At 31.1% G+C, this 17,746-nt stretch overlaps 1 protein-coding gene across 3 annotated transcripts; it reads right to left on the bottom strand.

Annotated features, from left to right (window-relative positions):
- Nucleotides 1-4,120: 4,120 nt before the first annotated feature.
- Nucleotides 4,121-16,995, bottom strand: LOC139485051 (heat shock 70 kDa protein 12B-like). 3 transcript variants are annotated; one of them, XM_071269165.1, is made up of 8 exons: nt 16,910-16,995; nt 10,058-10,124; nt 9,669-9,785; nt 9,412-9,480; nt 8,552-8,854; nt 7,686-7,910; nt 6,350-6,506; nt 4,121-5,317 (listed from the first exon to the last, which is right to left on the bottom strand). In XM_071269165.1, the coding sequence occupies exons 2-8, from the start codon at nt 10,115-10,117 to the stop codon at nt 4,251-4,253; spliced, it is 1,998 nt and encodes a 665-aa protein (XP_071125266.1). In that variant the 5' UTR covers nt 10,118-10,124; nt 16,910-16,995; the 3' UTR covers nt 4,121-4,250. The 3 variants fall into 3 exon arrangements, with proteins under 3 accessions (XP_071125266.1, XP_071125267.1, XP_071125265.1); XM_071269166.1 differs by lacking the exon at nt 16,910-16,995 and adding an exon at nt 13,734-14,072; XM_071269164.1 differs by lacking the exon at nt 16,910-16,995 and adding an exon at nt 12,703-12,885.
- Between the last annotated feature and the right edge of the window lie 751 nt (nt 16,996-17,746).

The raw sequence follows: 17,746 nt of genomic DNA, 5'->3' as shown, positions 1-17,746 counted from the left end.
TACTGGTTTGGCTTTCTAACTTTGGATTTGAGCGTCATTAATGAGTCTTATGTGGCGTATCAAATTATAAGCCTCGTACATTGATAAGTATACACATTAAAATGGCATCCGCTGTCATCATGACATATGAATAATACGGTATCTAGCTTGTCGTAGTGGGCCGCTAGCTTTACGATATTTTCTTTCGCTTTCTTGTTATAGTAAATATAGTAATTGAAAGTTCTTCAAATTTAGTTGTAAACTGTTCACACTTCCTTCTAACTATTCTTCTGTCATTAGCATTAGCTGTGTATTTCTTATAATTTAAATGGTTATAAACTTTGTATTCACTTCCATCCAATTTTTTTTTATATTTTTTTTTTTTAAGTTAATCAATTTCTTATAAATCCATCTTATTTCATTATAAATCCATCTTATTTCATTAAAATGAAAGCATAATAAAACATTATATTACTTCACTTCGAGGACACAATATGATATTGTTCACTATTTTATATCATAATTATTACCGTAAACTGGACACTATTTCATAACTTTTGGAGGACACTTTTTCAAAGGACATTATTATGTCTACACTTTGATCTAATCAATATGTCAAGCTCTAAATGGTCCTGAGATTTGAAAAGATATACATAATACATCAATATAACAAACACAATAAAAGATCAGACATCATCATGACAGTTGTGTCACAGTACAACATAAGAACAAACTATATAGATCAGTTGAAAAAGGCTTAGCTCATCAGTTCGATACAAAACAGAAATCGTCTAGCGAAAATATAGACACACGTGGCAGCGTTTATATACATCCCACAACAAACAAGAATCTAAGTAAAGATCTTAGAGTTACCAACAGCTAGTTTAGTGCCAACAACAACTTATAAAAAATGATGTTTCTAACTTAAAGGCTTGTCGTCACAATGTGTTACGTGTGCTTTATGCATATCGAATTATACCTAAGGTGCTTGTACGTTAGAGTTATGCTTTGATTTAAGATTGGGATCGAGTAACGGTAAAATCAAATATACCAGGTTTGACCATGATAATGGTCACTATCAGTCGTTTAGTTTTCGTCTCCTCGACATTTTGTTCATCCCCTTTGGTAAGTTTTGTTTAACAGGGGCTTCGTAGCCTCAGCTACACTCCAGGATAAAGTGGTTAAACATTAGATGCTCCAGTTAAAATGACTCAGTAATGTTGGTATAGCCTAATTTTTGGATATCGATGAAATGACTTCTACTGAAATTAAACTGGCAACTGATTAAGTGATTTTAGAGTGCGCTTTATTCGCCGATTTAAAAATGTCATAAAATTCAAAACAATATATGTTGAATAGGGGAAAATGTCTTGTTAGGGACAACAATTTCTTTGTCTTTTTAGTCTGTTTTGTTGATATCCATTTGACGTGGCTCTGTACTGATACATCCCGTCATAGTTGCAATTTTTCTAGGGTACAATTTTTGTATATTCTTGTCTTTATTTTTTGCAAATCTGCTTTGTCTATATGCCTTTATGTGTTTCTCTGTTACATATGACGTGGCTCTGTACTTATACATCCGGGCAATGTGTTATTGTTCTGTGGTACCAAATTTGTAATCGATCTCGTCTGTCATTTTTGCTTATGTACTTTGTCTTTATGCCTTTTGTGTTTTTTTTTTACATGTATACGTGACTCTGTACTTATACATCCTGTCATTGTGTTATTGTTCTATGGTAAAGTTTTGTATCCTTGTCTTTTATTTTTTCTAATTTACTTTGTCTGTATCATGTTTGTGCCTTATTGTGCGTCTTTGTTAAATATTTTTTTTGTTTTATAGTAATTAAGATTATAACACAATGTTTACTGCTGTACCCCTACTTTTAATATTTTTACTTATTGTGTATGTTTGTTATGTTCACGAATCGTTGTCAATATAATGAAACTGTATACGACTGGCATACAAGTGAAAGGTTTAGCTAGCTATAAAACCAGGTTTAAGCCACCATTTTCTATATAAAAGATAATGCATGTATCAAGTCAGAAATATGAGAGCTGTTATCCAATCATCTGAAGTTCATTTTGATTCAGTATTTTGTAATTTTCACTTTTTTTAATCATAGATACCAGGATACAATATTGTACGCTTAAAGGACTCATCAGTGACGCTCGATTTCAATAATTGAAAAAATTGAAGTACGGAGTTAAAGATCACTGATAATTCATGCAAACACAGAAGTAGTGATGACCGACCGACCCCGGCCTTCACCGTGGCTGTATATTCACATCCAAGCTTTCAAATGTTTGAGTTTAAAGGTTCCTGTTAAAGTTAAACCCAGAATAGTGTCTCAAATTTTTCATGTTTTTGCTTTATCTATTTTGCATATATTAATATTTTGACTGCATTTAGTTCTGTCTGTACTTTAATCCCAACTAGAATATCAAACTACAATACAAACATTGCTTATAAATTGCTTCTTTGTCGCTATAGCTCATAACATCCTTTTACTAAACATTTCTGATATGAAATGTGAAAGACAAAAAGACAGAAATAAAAGTGAATACATTAAGAATCTAAGCATAGTCAATAGATGTGTATATTATAAAGGAAGTCGATGCACAGAGGAAATGATAGCACATAGAGTTCAAAACGGTAGGTATCAAACAAATTCGAGTAGGTGTTTACAAGTCACAAAACTCACATTGTCTGAACTAAAACCGAAAGCACTGTCTCGTAAAAAAATAGAAACATTGTGTTGAAGTACAACATCAAAATTATGTATCAACTACGTCCCGATGTCGAAAAAGGAAGATTACAACATGACCAAATGACAAAAAACATTAAAAAAAACTATTAAAATACACAAAACCATTGTGCTACACGAACTACCAAAACACGTATATAAATCCGACGATGCGATAGGGTATGAACAGTTTTTGAATCATATTGAGTATCATCTCTATATTCTTGTTAAAATACACACAGACTTTAATATTACCAATAGGAACAATTGGTTTGATATTTTCAATGTTAGCAGCAAATCTCAATCATAGAATCATGCTATACAACGCAAACTCTGGAAATTCGGATCATCAGAGATCTATGTACTCCAGATACAGGCGCTGCTAGGAGGGAGGGATATGGTTTATGTGTATACTTTTACAACTGATAAGTAATAACAAATGTATATCATTCAGCACCTGCTAAATCGCAGCCTATGTTCAACAATTGCTATGTCATACCTGTAACCTTTGATATATTTATAGTTCCAAACCTTTATTTGTGTGTCGAAATGTGTTGGAAAAAAAAGAGGGACGAAAGATACCAAAGGGATAGTCAAACTCATAAATCTAAAACAAACTGACAACGCCATGGCTAAAAATGAAAAAGACAAACAGAAAAACAATAGTAAACATGACACAACATAGAAAGCTAAAGAATAAACAACACGAACCCCACTATGGAAACTATGTTTTTGATGAAAACTGAAAAACTACTCAGTGACATATTGAAACATTACCAGCTAGGGTTAAACTGGTGCTTCTAACGGATAAATAACTATGTTATTGGCAACCGTCATGTTTTATATTCCAAGTTGAAATACAGTGAGTAGACGCTTTTCTATTGGAAAAAAGATGACGGGGTTAAAATTACGTCAATACTGTATCATACTGGTTTAATATTTAAAACAGATTACAATTACAAAATTATGAGCGCGTGCGTAAAACTTCAGAAAGGTGGCAATGATTATCATTAAAGGCATACAATGTAGGTTGAGCTGAGGCTTGTTAGAAGCAACCCTTTTTCATAGAATTATGATACAAAACAACACTCCCTTTCGCAAACTAATTGTGATATGTATTTGAATAAAGCATTTAAAAAGTAAAATGATTTTGAAATAACACGATTTTGAAATAATAAAATAATTTCTAACGGATAAATACTTTTTTTAAATTAATTGATCTTTTAATTATTAATTGTGTTTTTAAAACGTATGTTTCCACACTTTTAGAAATATATAGGTGGCCGGATTCTGTTGTTTTCAAAACAAATGATCCAAAGAACGGCAACCCAAACGTTCATTTGTTTGGATAGTTGACGAATAAGCTCAACAATATTCTCCTATGAATAAGAAACAAGTTCAAATTTTAATTTAATTGACTAGAATCAACATCTTATTTTTTTCAGTTTAGTTTCTAGTTGTTTAAATTACAATGTAATCACTTTAATATTCACAAAAACATCATCTTATTTCGATCTGCATTATATGCTAACCTATAAAATCAAACTTTGCCTTCATAACGTTTCTTGTTTTTTCTTCCCTTGCAGCAACCTCTAATTCTGTGCCACAATAGTGAAAACTAACATTTATGAGTTGTTCTTTCATTTTGTCATTGGCATCTGGTGATAGCTGTATAACGAGACTTCCAAGATAGGTACACGAATCTTCTGTCACAAATGCTGGTGATTCGCATGTTGAAGCATACACTTCCAATAGTGCACTGTCTGCGCCAATATATGGTGCGTAATAAGCTTTCTCTGGTCTCGGTTTCCCTATTTCGATTTTTTCTCCTTTTTGCAGATGAATATCAAATATGTCATCGCAAATGTCCATTTCGTTGTACCTACGTCGTTTACTCTCAGGATGAACACCATCAACAAACACTTTGTTCATTACAACCCCGTATGTATATTTACATATTCTTGATGTAATCGCGTTTGGTTCGTGCCCAAAAAGAACTGCACCCTTCAGAACAGCTAACGAGCAATCGTCAGGATTTATTATGCGCATGTGTGGAAAGTTTGAAACTATAGCGTCCTTGATCACATATGAATCAGAATACCCACCCACCAGAAGGATCGTAGTAACACCTGTAACAGGCGATGTGTGAAGTAATTCGTTTAAGTGGTGAACAATGGCAGCCACTGAATTGTCAAACAACGATTTAAAGGTAGAAGCAAAGACGAAAATTTTATCTCTTTTAAATTCTACGGCATCTTTCATCTCGCTTTGTGTACTGTGTTCTTGTATTGTTATATTATTTCTGTCTTTGAAGATATCGTATAAGCATGCCGGACATTTTAACGCAACGCTGGTCGTTTGTCCGGGTTCAAAAGTTCTCTTTTTCATTTCAAAGTCTAAGAATAGATCTAGAATTTCGTGTGGATATTTTGAGTTGGCTTCTTCTATAACATCAGATCCGAAAATGTTAATCAATAGATTTCTAAATTCCATATCAACTGTGGAACCACCCCAACAACCTCCTGAAGCGTAATGAACTTCCTGTAAAGCGCCATCCTCTTGTATTTGATGTACAGTTACATCAACGGTCCCTCCTGCAATATAATACAAAATGAATTCAAGGATCACATTAAATGAAGAAATAGCCAGATGTCACAATTTTATTTTTTATAACAAATAATATGAGACAATACAGTTAATAAGAAATTTAAATTTAAACGAAATTGAGGTATTTATTATTAATTAAACATTACTAAACGACAATAACAATCAAAACCAAGGAGTAAACAAAGACTCACAAAACCAAAAGACATTTACATCAACAGTTTAAAATAATAAATATGAAACAACACGAACTCCACTGAAACCCGGGAGTGAAATCAGGTGCTCCGGAAGTGTAAGCATTTCCTGTGTCGTATACGGCACCCGTCGTGTTATTTCTTTGTTCAGTTCGGAAAGATTGAAGCTTTCTCGAAGTACTGCATGCCACTTACTGTTTTATTATAGCGGGAAATTGTAACATTTCGTAAAATACTGGCTCGGAAAAAACTAAAGGTATTATGAATCCCTTTTGATTTTTTATTCATATCACTTTTACATGTTTTGTTCTGTTTATTTCCCTCAAATACATGTTGATTGCTAGACTGTCTTCTTGTATTGTAATTAATAAATTACATTAAACTACACGAATGCAAACAAATATCATAAAAAGTTAATTATCCGTAATGTCGACGCCACGCATTTTATAGAGAATATTCGAAGTTTACATTTGTAAAATCAATAGATGTTACCTGTTGATTATACAATAATCTGTTTTACAAATTAAGTACATGCACTCAACTAAACAACGATGAAAACGAAACATTTTGATAGAATTCAATAAAGAAAAAATACATTTTCTTTTTTTGAGCGTTCATCGTTATGTATTATTTAAGCCGATTATCCTTTGCAGAAGTGTTAACCTGAATAGCATGCTTCACATTGCATAATTCATTCAGTGGTGAAGTCATCATGCATGTCGTCGATCACTTCAAAACAGTTAATAAAACGCAGACTTTTCTTTTGTAACATCAATGTATTTATATATATTTTAAGTTATGTAAATGTCACACAGTAAAATTACATACCTCCCAAATCTAAGATAAGATATTTTGTTCCTTTTTCTAATGCAGTTGTAGACATGGTACTTCCGGATGCGCTAATGCACTGTGGGATATATCTGCAGTATAAAGCTGCTGCCTCGGGTTCCAATGCTAACGTCAAGTTTTCATTCTTGATACCTCCCTATAATATATAAATTACGTCTTATAAACAATTACCACCGTCTTGTCAGGACTTTGTCTGAGTCGCGAATGTTTATTACTAAGGGGGTTCAATAGGTGGGTAATGCATGAAAAGCAGAAGACAACCTGTCTCACTCCTTTTATAAATAGAGTTTATGTAATTTCCTCAGTACCTTGTTTTGTATCTTCTTTATCAATTAATGGGAATTAAACATGGGTAAACTGCTGTTGTGTAATTTACACCGATTTATATATGGATCTTTAAACACCTATCCAAATTATGATGAGATATGGCTTCATGAGTATTGATATAAACGAGAAAAAATAATAACGTTAAAAATATAACTTGAAAAGCAAGATATATGACTGTTATATGTTCTAGTATGGTTTGTATTTATTTATTATATAATTGTTTAAGGTTTAAAAACATGATTTTTTTTAAATAGCATTTATAGTATGTAAAAATGTGTTTTTTTTAAAGGGTAGAACAGAAGTTTTCCACTCGTTTGGTGTGTTTGATCATTTGGTTTTGTCGTTTGATCGTACCACATCTTCTTACATCTATTGACAGGAACTCTTTGTAGTATAAATAACAGAAAATTATCCAACTATCAACTTTTCATTTTTCATTCGTCAACACTCTGACTGTCTGGCCTTAAATTGGTTTACATATATCGATTGACACAATATGCCAGCTCGTAATTTAACTGTGAAGATGTATCCTCGCTACCAAAATGAGAATCTAGTAAGATTACTAATAAGAAGAGCCGAAATGATACTTTCATAAGGTATACAATCGTTATCCTGAATTGTTTTGTAATACCACCGTCTTTGTTTCTGCACACACAAGAAGTTTCAATTGTCATAGATACAAAATGTTAATTAATCTCGTTTTCTTGGTTTTTGTACTTGCTGTATGAAATTAGTCTTGAATTTTATTTCGTGCAGTTTGCTTCAATGTTTGTGTTAATACCTGACATTGTGATATTTTACAAATATATGTAATCTATATGTGTATTTTTCAAGTACTAGATACGTCTTAAAATGTGTATTATATTCCATATGCAGAGATGTTTGGATGTTATAACGGTATTTCCAACATCCATATTGTCTATTATTTGAAATAGTATAGAATACAGGGTTAAGTAAAAGTAAAGAAATTAAAATCATTCTTATTCACCTGATCAGCTGCCCGTCGCATAAATTGCTTTGCTTTGTCATTCCAAATAGCCGGGACAGTTACCACCCATTGTATCATATTTTCTTGAAAGAAAGTTTGATTGTCTCTTCCGCGCAGTCGCTGTAGTAAATGGTCCCGAAGATATCCTATCACCAGACCAAATACATCAATTGCTAGCATTTCCTTTCCAGTGACGTCATAAATCAGAGTTTGACTGTTTAAGTTCTATGGTATATGAAAAGCACAGCGGTTTAATTAATTTGATATAAAATAACAAAAACATAGGTGAAGCACTCATCAGACTATCAATTAAAACATAATTATTGTTGATTCACAAATTAACTTAAAAAAAACATTTTAATATATCTACGGATTTTATGTCTGTTTCGTATTTACTTTATATCCATAAAATGTATTATTATATAAGAAAATGCCTGTACCAAGTCAGGAATATGACAGTTGTTATCCATTTGTTTGATGTGTTTGAGCCTTGAATTTTGTGATTTGATTAGGGACTTTCCGTTTTGAATTTTCCTCGGAGTTCAGTATTTTTATTATTCTGCTTTTTATCTTGTTTTGGTTCTTGACGACAAAATTATCAAAAGTTTTAATCAACAAAAACATATTTGACAGACTGATATACAAAGCTAACGTCCCTGATAATGTTGCATAGATGCACATGCATTTTTGATAACAACATAAAGTGTATTTAAAAAAAAAGATAAACCTTAACCTTTTTGTTTCCATTAATCGTTTTGAAATGCGTTTGCACCAGCTGCTCGAGGTCAAATGTTTATAAGAAGGATGAAAATAAAACGTACAATAGCAAATGCAAGTAAAATATTTATATAAGGATAGTCATCTACCTCTGTTGTGTAAAGGATCATCTTAAATTTCTGGAAAAACATGTATTCAGCCCCATTGTCAGTCTCCAATATATCCGCATACTTCTTTTGGGCATCGTAACCAAATGCAACAACTTGTCTATCAGGGCCAATCAGAACGGCCGATGGAGCTTTTGTCGACAATCCACTGTTATGAGGCCAAAGATTGGTTGATATTTTCAGTTTGTCTGCTTCGTAGTCATGTCGGAAGGAAAATGCATACCCACTAAATGTCGTTCCAAAATCAATAGCTGCTACCAAGATTTTGTTGTTTTCTGTTGGATTCTTGAAAACAAAGTTTTCATGTAATTATTACAAAATTATTCATTATGAATGTCTATAAAACAAAAGATATACAAACGGCAATCAAATATCAAGTCGAAATAAGACAGAAAATACAGTGGATACATGACAAATATACAAAACGATTTTAACATATAATGAAATTGAGAATAAAATGGACAATGTGTCAAAGATTCAACAACCCGACCAAAGATCAGATATCAGTCCAAGACCACCAATGGGTCTTCAATTTGGCCAGACAAAATCCGCACATAGAGGCGCGCATCAGGTGGCTTCTGCACACAAATGTGTAAGTCTATTTCAGTGAAAATGGACGTCACACTTGACTTCGAAACATATATTTAGTGAACTTATTTGTTCTTTTGTGAAGATTTGTTTCATTGGCAGTCATACCACATCTTCCTTAATATATAAAATGTATGTATTTAAAAAAAATAAAAAATCCAACTAAATTACAATCGTTTAACTGTAATGGAAGCAAAATCGAAAGCATTTTGTAATTCACATGATGTTGTTGAGATGATGAATAACTTTAGTACCTGTTCCTGGGCGAACATCGATGGCCTGTTCCTCTGTACATGTCGAACTGATTTTCTGCCGTTTGATACCTGAAATACACACAAGAGTTTGATTATTGTCATGACATATACTTAAAAACTGAAAATTTTTTAAAGAAATAATAACAGTATTTACTGTTCTGCAAATTTAACTTGAATATGCTATTTTCCTTTGTTTACATTTCTTCATCATCTGAACTGTTTTGTCACATACAATTACAATTGTAAAGCAGGCGTACCTGTGGTATATTTGGATCTCTTTCCGAATATGGTGGTGGAGCTGATGCCATGATATATTGACCATCTTGCTGTAGAACTGGGTATAACTGGTTTGGTTCTATACCTTGTGGATTTGTCTGGAATAGACATAAAAAAGAAATGTCTATTATTCTTCCACTTTCTTACTTTTTGTATTAAAGAATACACCAAATTGTTAAACATTGTACTAAGTTAAACTGACAAGTAATGAGATTTCAACTTTTTACTAAAGAATGAATTATTTTTAAACTGTAACATTTAATCCGTGTCATCAGGATAAGGCAAATCCTAAAACAATTCTTTATCTCTTCCTGAACATAAGGTTAATATTATTGAATTGTGCTAAATTAGCAATATAAACCAAACTCACGGGATGTCCACTTTGGTTATGATAAGGTGTACGTCTACTTCCTTGTAAACAATTTCCCATTGTCAATCTGTGGTATAAAAAAATATTGTACATATTTTGTGTAATAGTATCCACATTAAATAATGTTATCTGTTTTTTATTTCGTCCTATTTTTCCTTCTTCTAGTTGCTCGTCTTATCATATTTCTCTTGTTAAATCGAAATAACTTTTGAATCATTGTCTTTTCCATTGTGATAAGATGCATATCATGTACGGTGTCTTCCTCGAATGCCAACAATTTATATGTTACCTATTCCTTGAATGCCAACAAAATATTTCAATAGATATTTAGATAATAATTAGGTGTTTTTATAACTATTCAAATGGTGTTTTTTAAGTATTGGACTGTTAAAAATAATTAGTGAACTTGATAAAGTTGCAACATTTTATCACTTTTGAATAAGAAAATAGTAGATTTAAGGTTACTTTATTATGAATTTAAAAAAAAAATAAGGAAAATGAACACATTTTATTACTTTTTCTTAAAAAAAAATACTTTGGGAATTGAAATGTTTATTTACATAAGACATCAGAGTCCAAAGAGTCGAATGTAAAGAAAATTTAAAACATTTATATTACTTTAATAAATTTATTAGTTAATATGAACTTACAATTAAAAAGGTTTTAATATCATTATCCAAAAAAAATGTAATGAACAAATGAAAAAAATATAAAGTAGATACAAAGTTTCAAGAAATTCCATCAAGTATTATTGGAGGATATTACAGCACGCACAACTATAGAAATATTGCAAACAAACATCAGTCCAAAGAGTCTAAAGAAGAATTTGTGTAAATTGGAATTCCTGACAATATGCACATGTTGGTTTTTGTGATGCAACATCGCAGTTGCGCTAGCTATGTGGTTGTAGAAGATATAAAGAGAGTGTAAACATTAAAACTGCATACGGAAAAGCTGTCGTCGAATAAGAGTACAGGAGGACAATAATTCAAACGCAGAATGTTTCTGACGTTTTTGATAAACTGAGTTTAACTAACGGGTTTTCTTTCAAAAGAAGGTCCATATTCAAGTTAGTGTTTAATAGTAAAAGTTTAAATCAAATCCATTATCTGTTATGGATCACATATGACTTTAAAACGAAAGGTTACATTGAGAAACCAGCTCATAGTTATATGGTGTGTCATAGAATATATGTATAAGCTAAATTAAATTCTTTTAAGTTTATGAATACAAAGGTGGTAATGTCCTTGTTATCAACCACTCAAAATATATTGCATTACGTAATCAAATCCCGCCAATTGTTTATACCTGGATTTACTGCAATGCATAAAGATATCTGAAACATATTTCAGCAATCGGGGTAGTAACCCCGATAAACGGCACTGTAAAGGTTAAATCTGTAAACTTTCTTTTCCTTAGTTAATCTAATTTATTTTGTTTGTATTGCTAAATGTATTTTTTTCAAAGCGTTTGAAGACAATTGGTAAGTCTGCTTCGGTAAATTAGTATATCTGCTTCGGGAAATCGGTATAACTGTTTCATATATTATAATTGTTTAAGTCTGTATTCGATTGTTCTAGAAATATGCAAATTTTGCATGATTTCATATATGACGCCCTCTCAATCCTATTAGAATTGTGGTTGAAAGATGGGCAAAAGATGGCCAAGTTGTTCATTAATTGTGCAAAATCATGCAAAGTATCCGGTTTTAACAGAATTATCCTACATATATAACGTCACAAATATATCCTTGAATGACACAAATAGTCATTTCAGCATTTGTTTTCGTCAAATATATATTTGTAATTTTTAAAAGAAAATGATCTGTCTAAGGCCATGATAATGAGTTAATGAGCCAACAACATTGTAATTTATACAACCAGTTGAGAAATGTATTTGGAATTGATTTCATGTAACATACTGTATACATATTCCCCTTATTCATGTAAATGTTTTGAAAATGTATGATTAAACTATGTTTTTCCCATTTGTATTACATGTATCATCCAAATCACTGAACTGTATTTGAAGATATGATCTTTATCACTTACCTGACACTAAATTGTAGAAACACGGGTAGGGGGATTACAAAAAATTTAACACAACAAATTTAGCAAGATGTCACGGTGTAGACGAAAATATTTGCCGTACTGTGGAATGATAGCAAACATTAACAAACAAAAAATGTCTACATGCATAACAACGTAACAAATAGGACATTTATTTCGAAAGAATTTAGGCTAAGTGAAGGCATCGACTATGGCGCTTAGAAGAAGAAAATGCAAGCCCATTATCAAACAAAAAGTTAAGAGAATGCCATATCTTTGAAAGTTTGCACGTAAAAGAAACCCTTGTAGATTTCGAAAAGAGAGAAGGCGTATGCCGCCACAAGGCAGCACTCGCACCCGCAAAGTGAAAGGGGATTAAAATAAGGTACAGTAACTTATTTCCCAATCCACTATACACAAATATGTTTAAAACTAAACTAAAAATAATTGAATAATTGATATGCATACACATGTTACACTGAATTAAATGTTTAGTAGTTATTATAAGTGCACAAAAGCATTTAACCTTTATGTACTAAATGACAAAGACATGATACATACATACTGATAAGGTACTAAATAGATATTCATACTTACTCATGTATGAAAGCTTAATCCTTAATGTTTTGAAATGAAGAGCATATTAAACAGTAAAAACACCTAGCATGTCTTCAAACTTATCATATCCAACACGATGCATTTATTACGTTTTAGTTAGAAACTCAATAGCAACATTTTACCTGGGATTGTCATTTATCAATATTTAAAACAGGTCACGATAAGATTTAGATTTTCTAAAAACCTTTATCGGCATTCGTGACTTCATATTTAAAATACAGACTTGGCTAACATGTCCTTGATTAATAGATTGTCTCCCCCTTTTTTATAAATAAATTGGCACTATGTGTCTCAATAGTTATTGCCCTTGTAAGGCATCTTTCGCCCATCAAATGCTTTTTTAAGTATTGTCTGCAACTACTTAATACATTTAACTGTGTTTTTGTCTTTTTGTGTGTTGGGTTAAGAGCTAATGTTATAATCAGAATAACGATTTATCATTTATACATGTTATATAAAAACAATACGATAGAAAGAATAAATTGACTCCTTACAAGAGTTTTAATTGGTAAATACATGATTATTTAGGAGAGATTTTTCATTTTTGCTTAGATACAGTAAATTTAAACGATACAGTAAACTGATAGAAAACGATTTTATCACAAAGAGAGAGGAGATGCAAAGAGACAGATCGAAAACCAAGTCCAATGAAAACAGAAAACACAATGTTAAAAAAGAAAAACGACCAAAAAACCCAACCTTTATTACTTAAAACAAAATAGTGACAAACAAAGATACAAATGTTGTGTTTTATGAAGGAACAATCGTACTTTGCAAAAAAAAAAACTTTAGTTCAAACAAAAAAGTTTTGATTTTGTACTGAAGAGACAGGCTTCTCGTTAAAATGTAAAGAAGCTACAATTATCTCTCTTTTCTTCCCTTTTTTCTTCCCTTTTAACTTTTAATTCGTCAGGGGGATTACTTTACCTACAAAATATGATATGTTTTGACGTTGTAAAATACATATATAATAGTAAACCCATCAATTTACAAAATTATATTTTTCTTACCTTACTTGCTGCCAGTAATGTTGATAAGTAAAAGGAGTGTAAATTTCAGATTGTTTTGCCTATTCGAATTTTGTCGGGTTTTTTTTTTTAGTTCCAAACTTTAGTTTCCAATTGTTCTTGATGATGGTGAAGTAAGAAGCAAATGACATACACAATGGATTGGTATTACATATTCATGCACCCGAGTGTACATATAAATTATGTATATACCTCAGTTAAATATATTTGCTTTAAATAAGAACATACTTCCAATCATTCTGATATAAAATGAAAAGTGAAAACAATAAAGGTTTGGTTTAAAAGGAAATTGTACATAGACATGATCACGTATGAATATAAAAGAGGTACATATGTATAAATGTTTGATCATTTAAATATGTAAATATCGATTATGATTCAGTAAAAACTAAAGACACCACACTATCATGAAACAGATGGTTAACCCTCATATTCAACTTTACAAAATCACATGAATGGACAGGGCAACAAGGTAAACAGAGGGAAAGCGCCATTAAATAGAACTCCGAGAGTCACGAGCATTCATGATCATTACAACAGGTCAAAAACCGAGTACTTTCTTCAATCATTATTACAAACATTTTCAGACATTTTTAAAATATGATAGAGAACATTTAAATATATTGAAAAAATAAATGACAATTTGAAATCATTTAAATCATTTACATCATTGTAAACATACTGGCTAATCGTAAAATGACACAATGATCGTTGTTTTGCTATCATTATGATACATGGAACTACAAATACATATACATAGCGTGATACAAGTAGAGCTAAAAGTTTGGGATAAATCTTATTAGATAGTTAACAAATAAATAAGAGGGTAAAACAGGATAAGGATATTTGGTGCAAGGTGGATAAGAAATCTTTCTAAAAGGAATAATAAGTGTAATTCAACAAGTAAATTCATCTTAATTATCGATGCAAGGACGTTTTAGTATTGATTTTTTACTTTGTCGAATCTATGTTTTCCAATTTAAAGATGGGAAGGGGGAAATGATTGATTTTTCAAAATAATATATTGATCATACGTATTCCTATTTATGCCATTTGCATCCTCACATTACGATATCCCTTAAATGAGAGGTGATATAAGAGAATTACTTGTATATATTTACAAAGAGTACTTGATCCATTTATTCTGTTATTGCGCATTGAATAACTATCAATACGAACATGAGTAATCTAAACAACAATGTGTACATGTATAATCAGTTGTAATATGCTACGTAGTTAAAGGGAGGGAGAAAAAAATCAGCCCAAAAATATATTGCCTTGTTCTTTTACTAGTAGTATCCTAAATTATGTCCAAGGGCCACTTACTGTTATTTACACTACAAACCATTAAAAGTCTGAAATGGCCTATATCTGTACTCGACTGTACTGATTTTTACTCGACCAGTCTGAATTTGTCTGAGATTTACTTGATAATACTCGGCTGTAGTCTGAACCATACTTAACAGTCTAAATGTGTACTTGACCAGTACTTAACCATTTTATACGAGTCTGAACCGTACTCGACCTAGTCTGAACCGTACTCGACCTAGTCTGAACCGTACTCGACCTAGTCTGAACCGTACTGGACCTAGTCTGAACCATACTCGACCTAGTCTGAACCATAGTCGACCAAGTCTTAACCAACCTAGACCTATTCTTTGTATCTATCAACCGAATTTTATCAATTTAGGAATTTTTTTTAATAAAAATGAAATTTGCACAACAACTTGAAATTAAAAATGTATTCAATACAGTATTGAAATTAAAATTTCACAATAATCAATCATAATATAACTTCAACTCAACTTTAATCAACACTTACATACTAATAAATATTAACTTTAAAAATATAAATAAAACAAGCTGATCAAATAATCTAAAAACATGAATTGTGACTAATATAGTATTTTATGGTAACTGGACTATCTTCACAATTAACTAAAGCCTAGTATAGATTTATGGTGTCAGTTGAGTTCAGGTAATAATGCAGTGAATATTTTTTTTATTTAGATATATATAAAATAGTATATTAAACAACTTAATAATTTTTTAAAAAATGAGAGCTTAATTGTTTTGTTTTATTAAACAAAGAATTTAATATAATCATGATAATAGAATTTCCATAGCAATCCTTTATAACCTTTTTAAAAAAGGAAATGTATTCCAAAGTATCAGTAAAAAACAATTTCAATTAATTTAAGTATTTTTTTGTCAAATTAACATGTCATACATAAAGCACTTTAATATCTTACCTCAGTACATGTGTGTTTTACAGGTAAAAAGAAAGCCCTATTTTCTTAAATTCGTGTATTACTTATCTAGTACATACATGTATATTCGAAAGGCCTTGTTATTAAATTTAAACAGGATGTTGCAATTTTGAATCAATGTTATTTAGAATTTAATACCTCTGACCAGGTGTGATCTTATTTATGAGTTTGCCCCCAAGCAGAGGTTATACTTTATATTTCACCACTAATCAGAAAAACAATTTTATTTATTTGTTTAATTTTATCCCTTTTTGATATAAGTTATATATAATATATTTTTTTATCCTAAATATAATCAGAGATATATTTCTTTTATAAGGTTAAATTTTTTTATAAATTTTGTTGGCTGTTGTTATAGATGTCAGTTAAAAAGAAATTTATTTTGACAGTTATAAAAGTAGAGGTTTTTTGGTCTAGTATGGTTCAGACTGGTCGAGTATTGTTCAGACCTTTGGTTAAGTATGGTTTAGACTGGAAAAATAGGTCGAGTACATGCCGAGAATGGGTTAAGACTGTTTCAGACTGGTCGAGTAATAGTTCAGACTATTTTCAACGGCAAAAATAAGGGTCAAGTACGATTCAGTACAGTCAAGTATGGTTCAGACTGGGGTCGAGTAATGTCAAGTAAAAGTCAGACCAATTCAGACTGGTCGAGTAAAAATCAGTACAGTCGAGTACAGATATAGGCCATTTCAGACTTTTAATGGTTTGTAGTGTTACCGTTCGTTTGTTTTTTGTTTATTTGTCTACCAATGTGTATCCTTATTTGACTGATTGCAGGTTAATTGTTTTCTAATTATTAATAATAAAGTAATTTATAAACAGTTTATGATATTTAAATCAATTAAATGTAACACAATGTTGTGATTTAAAACAAAATGTCCTCACCTTCAATATTTAAACGGAGAAAAACTTCCGGTTCATGCATTATAATCGACAAAACAAAATTCAATAAAGTTTAGATAACGTTTCACGACAATATTTGATTTGTTGTATTAGTTCCTCGTTGATAACGATTTGATACAGGGTTGGGAATGTCTAGTTTTTTATCATTTCAATGTCAATATTGAAAACAGACTTGATTGTGTTGTGAATATAATTTCAGTCAACAACTTTATCCTGAGGGTATTCGGTGCTTACCAATCGTAAACTGTTGCAGTGTTCTCAGAATGTACTTCACATTGAAAATGGTCAATACAATTCTTTATCTGGTACTACGATTACGCTATTGTGTATTACTGTCCCATAATTTATCAAAGAACAGCAAATTCGAAACCATGTGTAAATTATCATTGTTGTTTAGTTTTTTATACTACTTGTAGATACCTCTATAATTAAATTACTTTATAAGAAAAAAAAAGGTATATACATGTACATGTATGTGTTAAAGTCATATGAAACGAGTGAGTGGTGAAAAATCATGTTTTTCCAATTCTTGAACCAATGCATGTATATATCACAAACTAAGTCCTCTGTGCACGATTTTATCATTATTTACGCAAATATATCGTATAATCGTCAATTTTTTTTCTCTCTGTCTGTTATGATTTAACAAATATGGCTGCTCATTAAATGCCGTGTTTTGAAGCCGAAGTTTACCGATTGTCACCTTATAGTAAATAAATAACAAAAAGCATGGATATTGAGCACGTGCTTAACATGTACAATCAGGTAATTGTTTATTTTAATGACAGATTCATGCGTATTGCGATCACCGGATTTTTA

Source organism: Mytilus edulis, chromosome 8 (assembly GCF_963676685.1).
Source record: "Mytilus edulis chromosome 8, xbMytEdul2.2, whole genome shotgun sequence".
In the NCBI taxonomy this organism is placed as follows: Eukaryota; Metazoa; Mollusca; class Bivalvia; order Mytilida; family Mytilidae; genus Mytilus; species Mytilus edulis.
The sequence above is the reverse complement of the archived record's forward strand: the minus strand, read 5'-3'. Positions and strand labels throughout refer to the sequence as shown.

Excerpts from the sequence above, each read along its gene's own strand:
- LOC139485051 (XM_071269165.1), bottom strand. The coding sequence starts at position 10,117 with ATGGGAAATTGTTTACAAGGAAGTAGACGTACACCTTATCATAACCAA. Across the intron at positions 7,911-8,551 it reads TGATCCTTTACACAACAGAG|AACTTAAACAGTCAAACTCT; the intron begins GTAGATGACTAT and ends CATATACCATAG. Across the intron at positions 6,507-7,685 it reads TGCGACGGGCAGCTGATCAG|GGAGGTATCAAGAATGAAAA; the intron begins GTGAATAAGAAT and ends TATATATTATAG.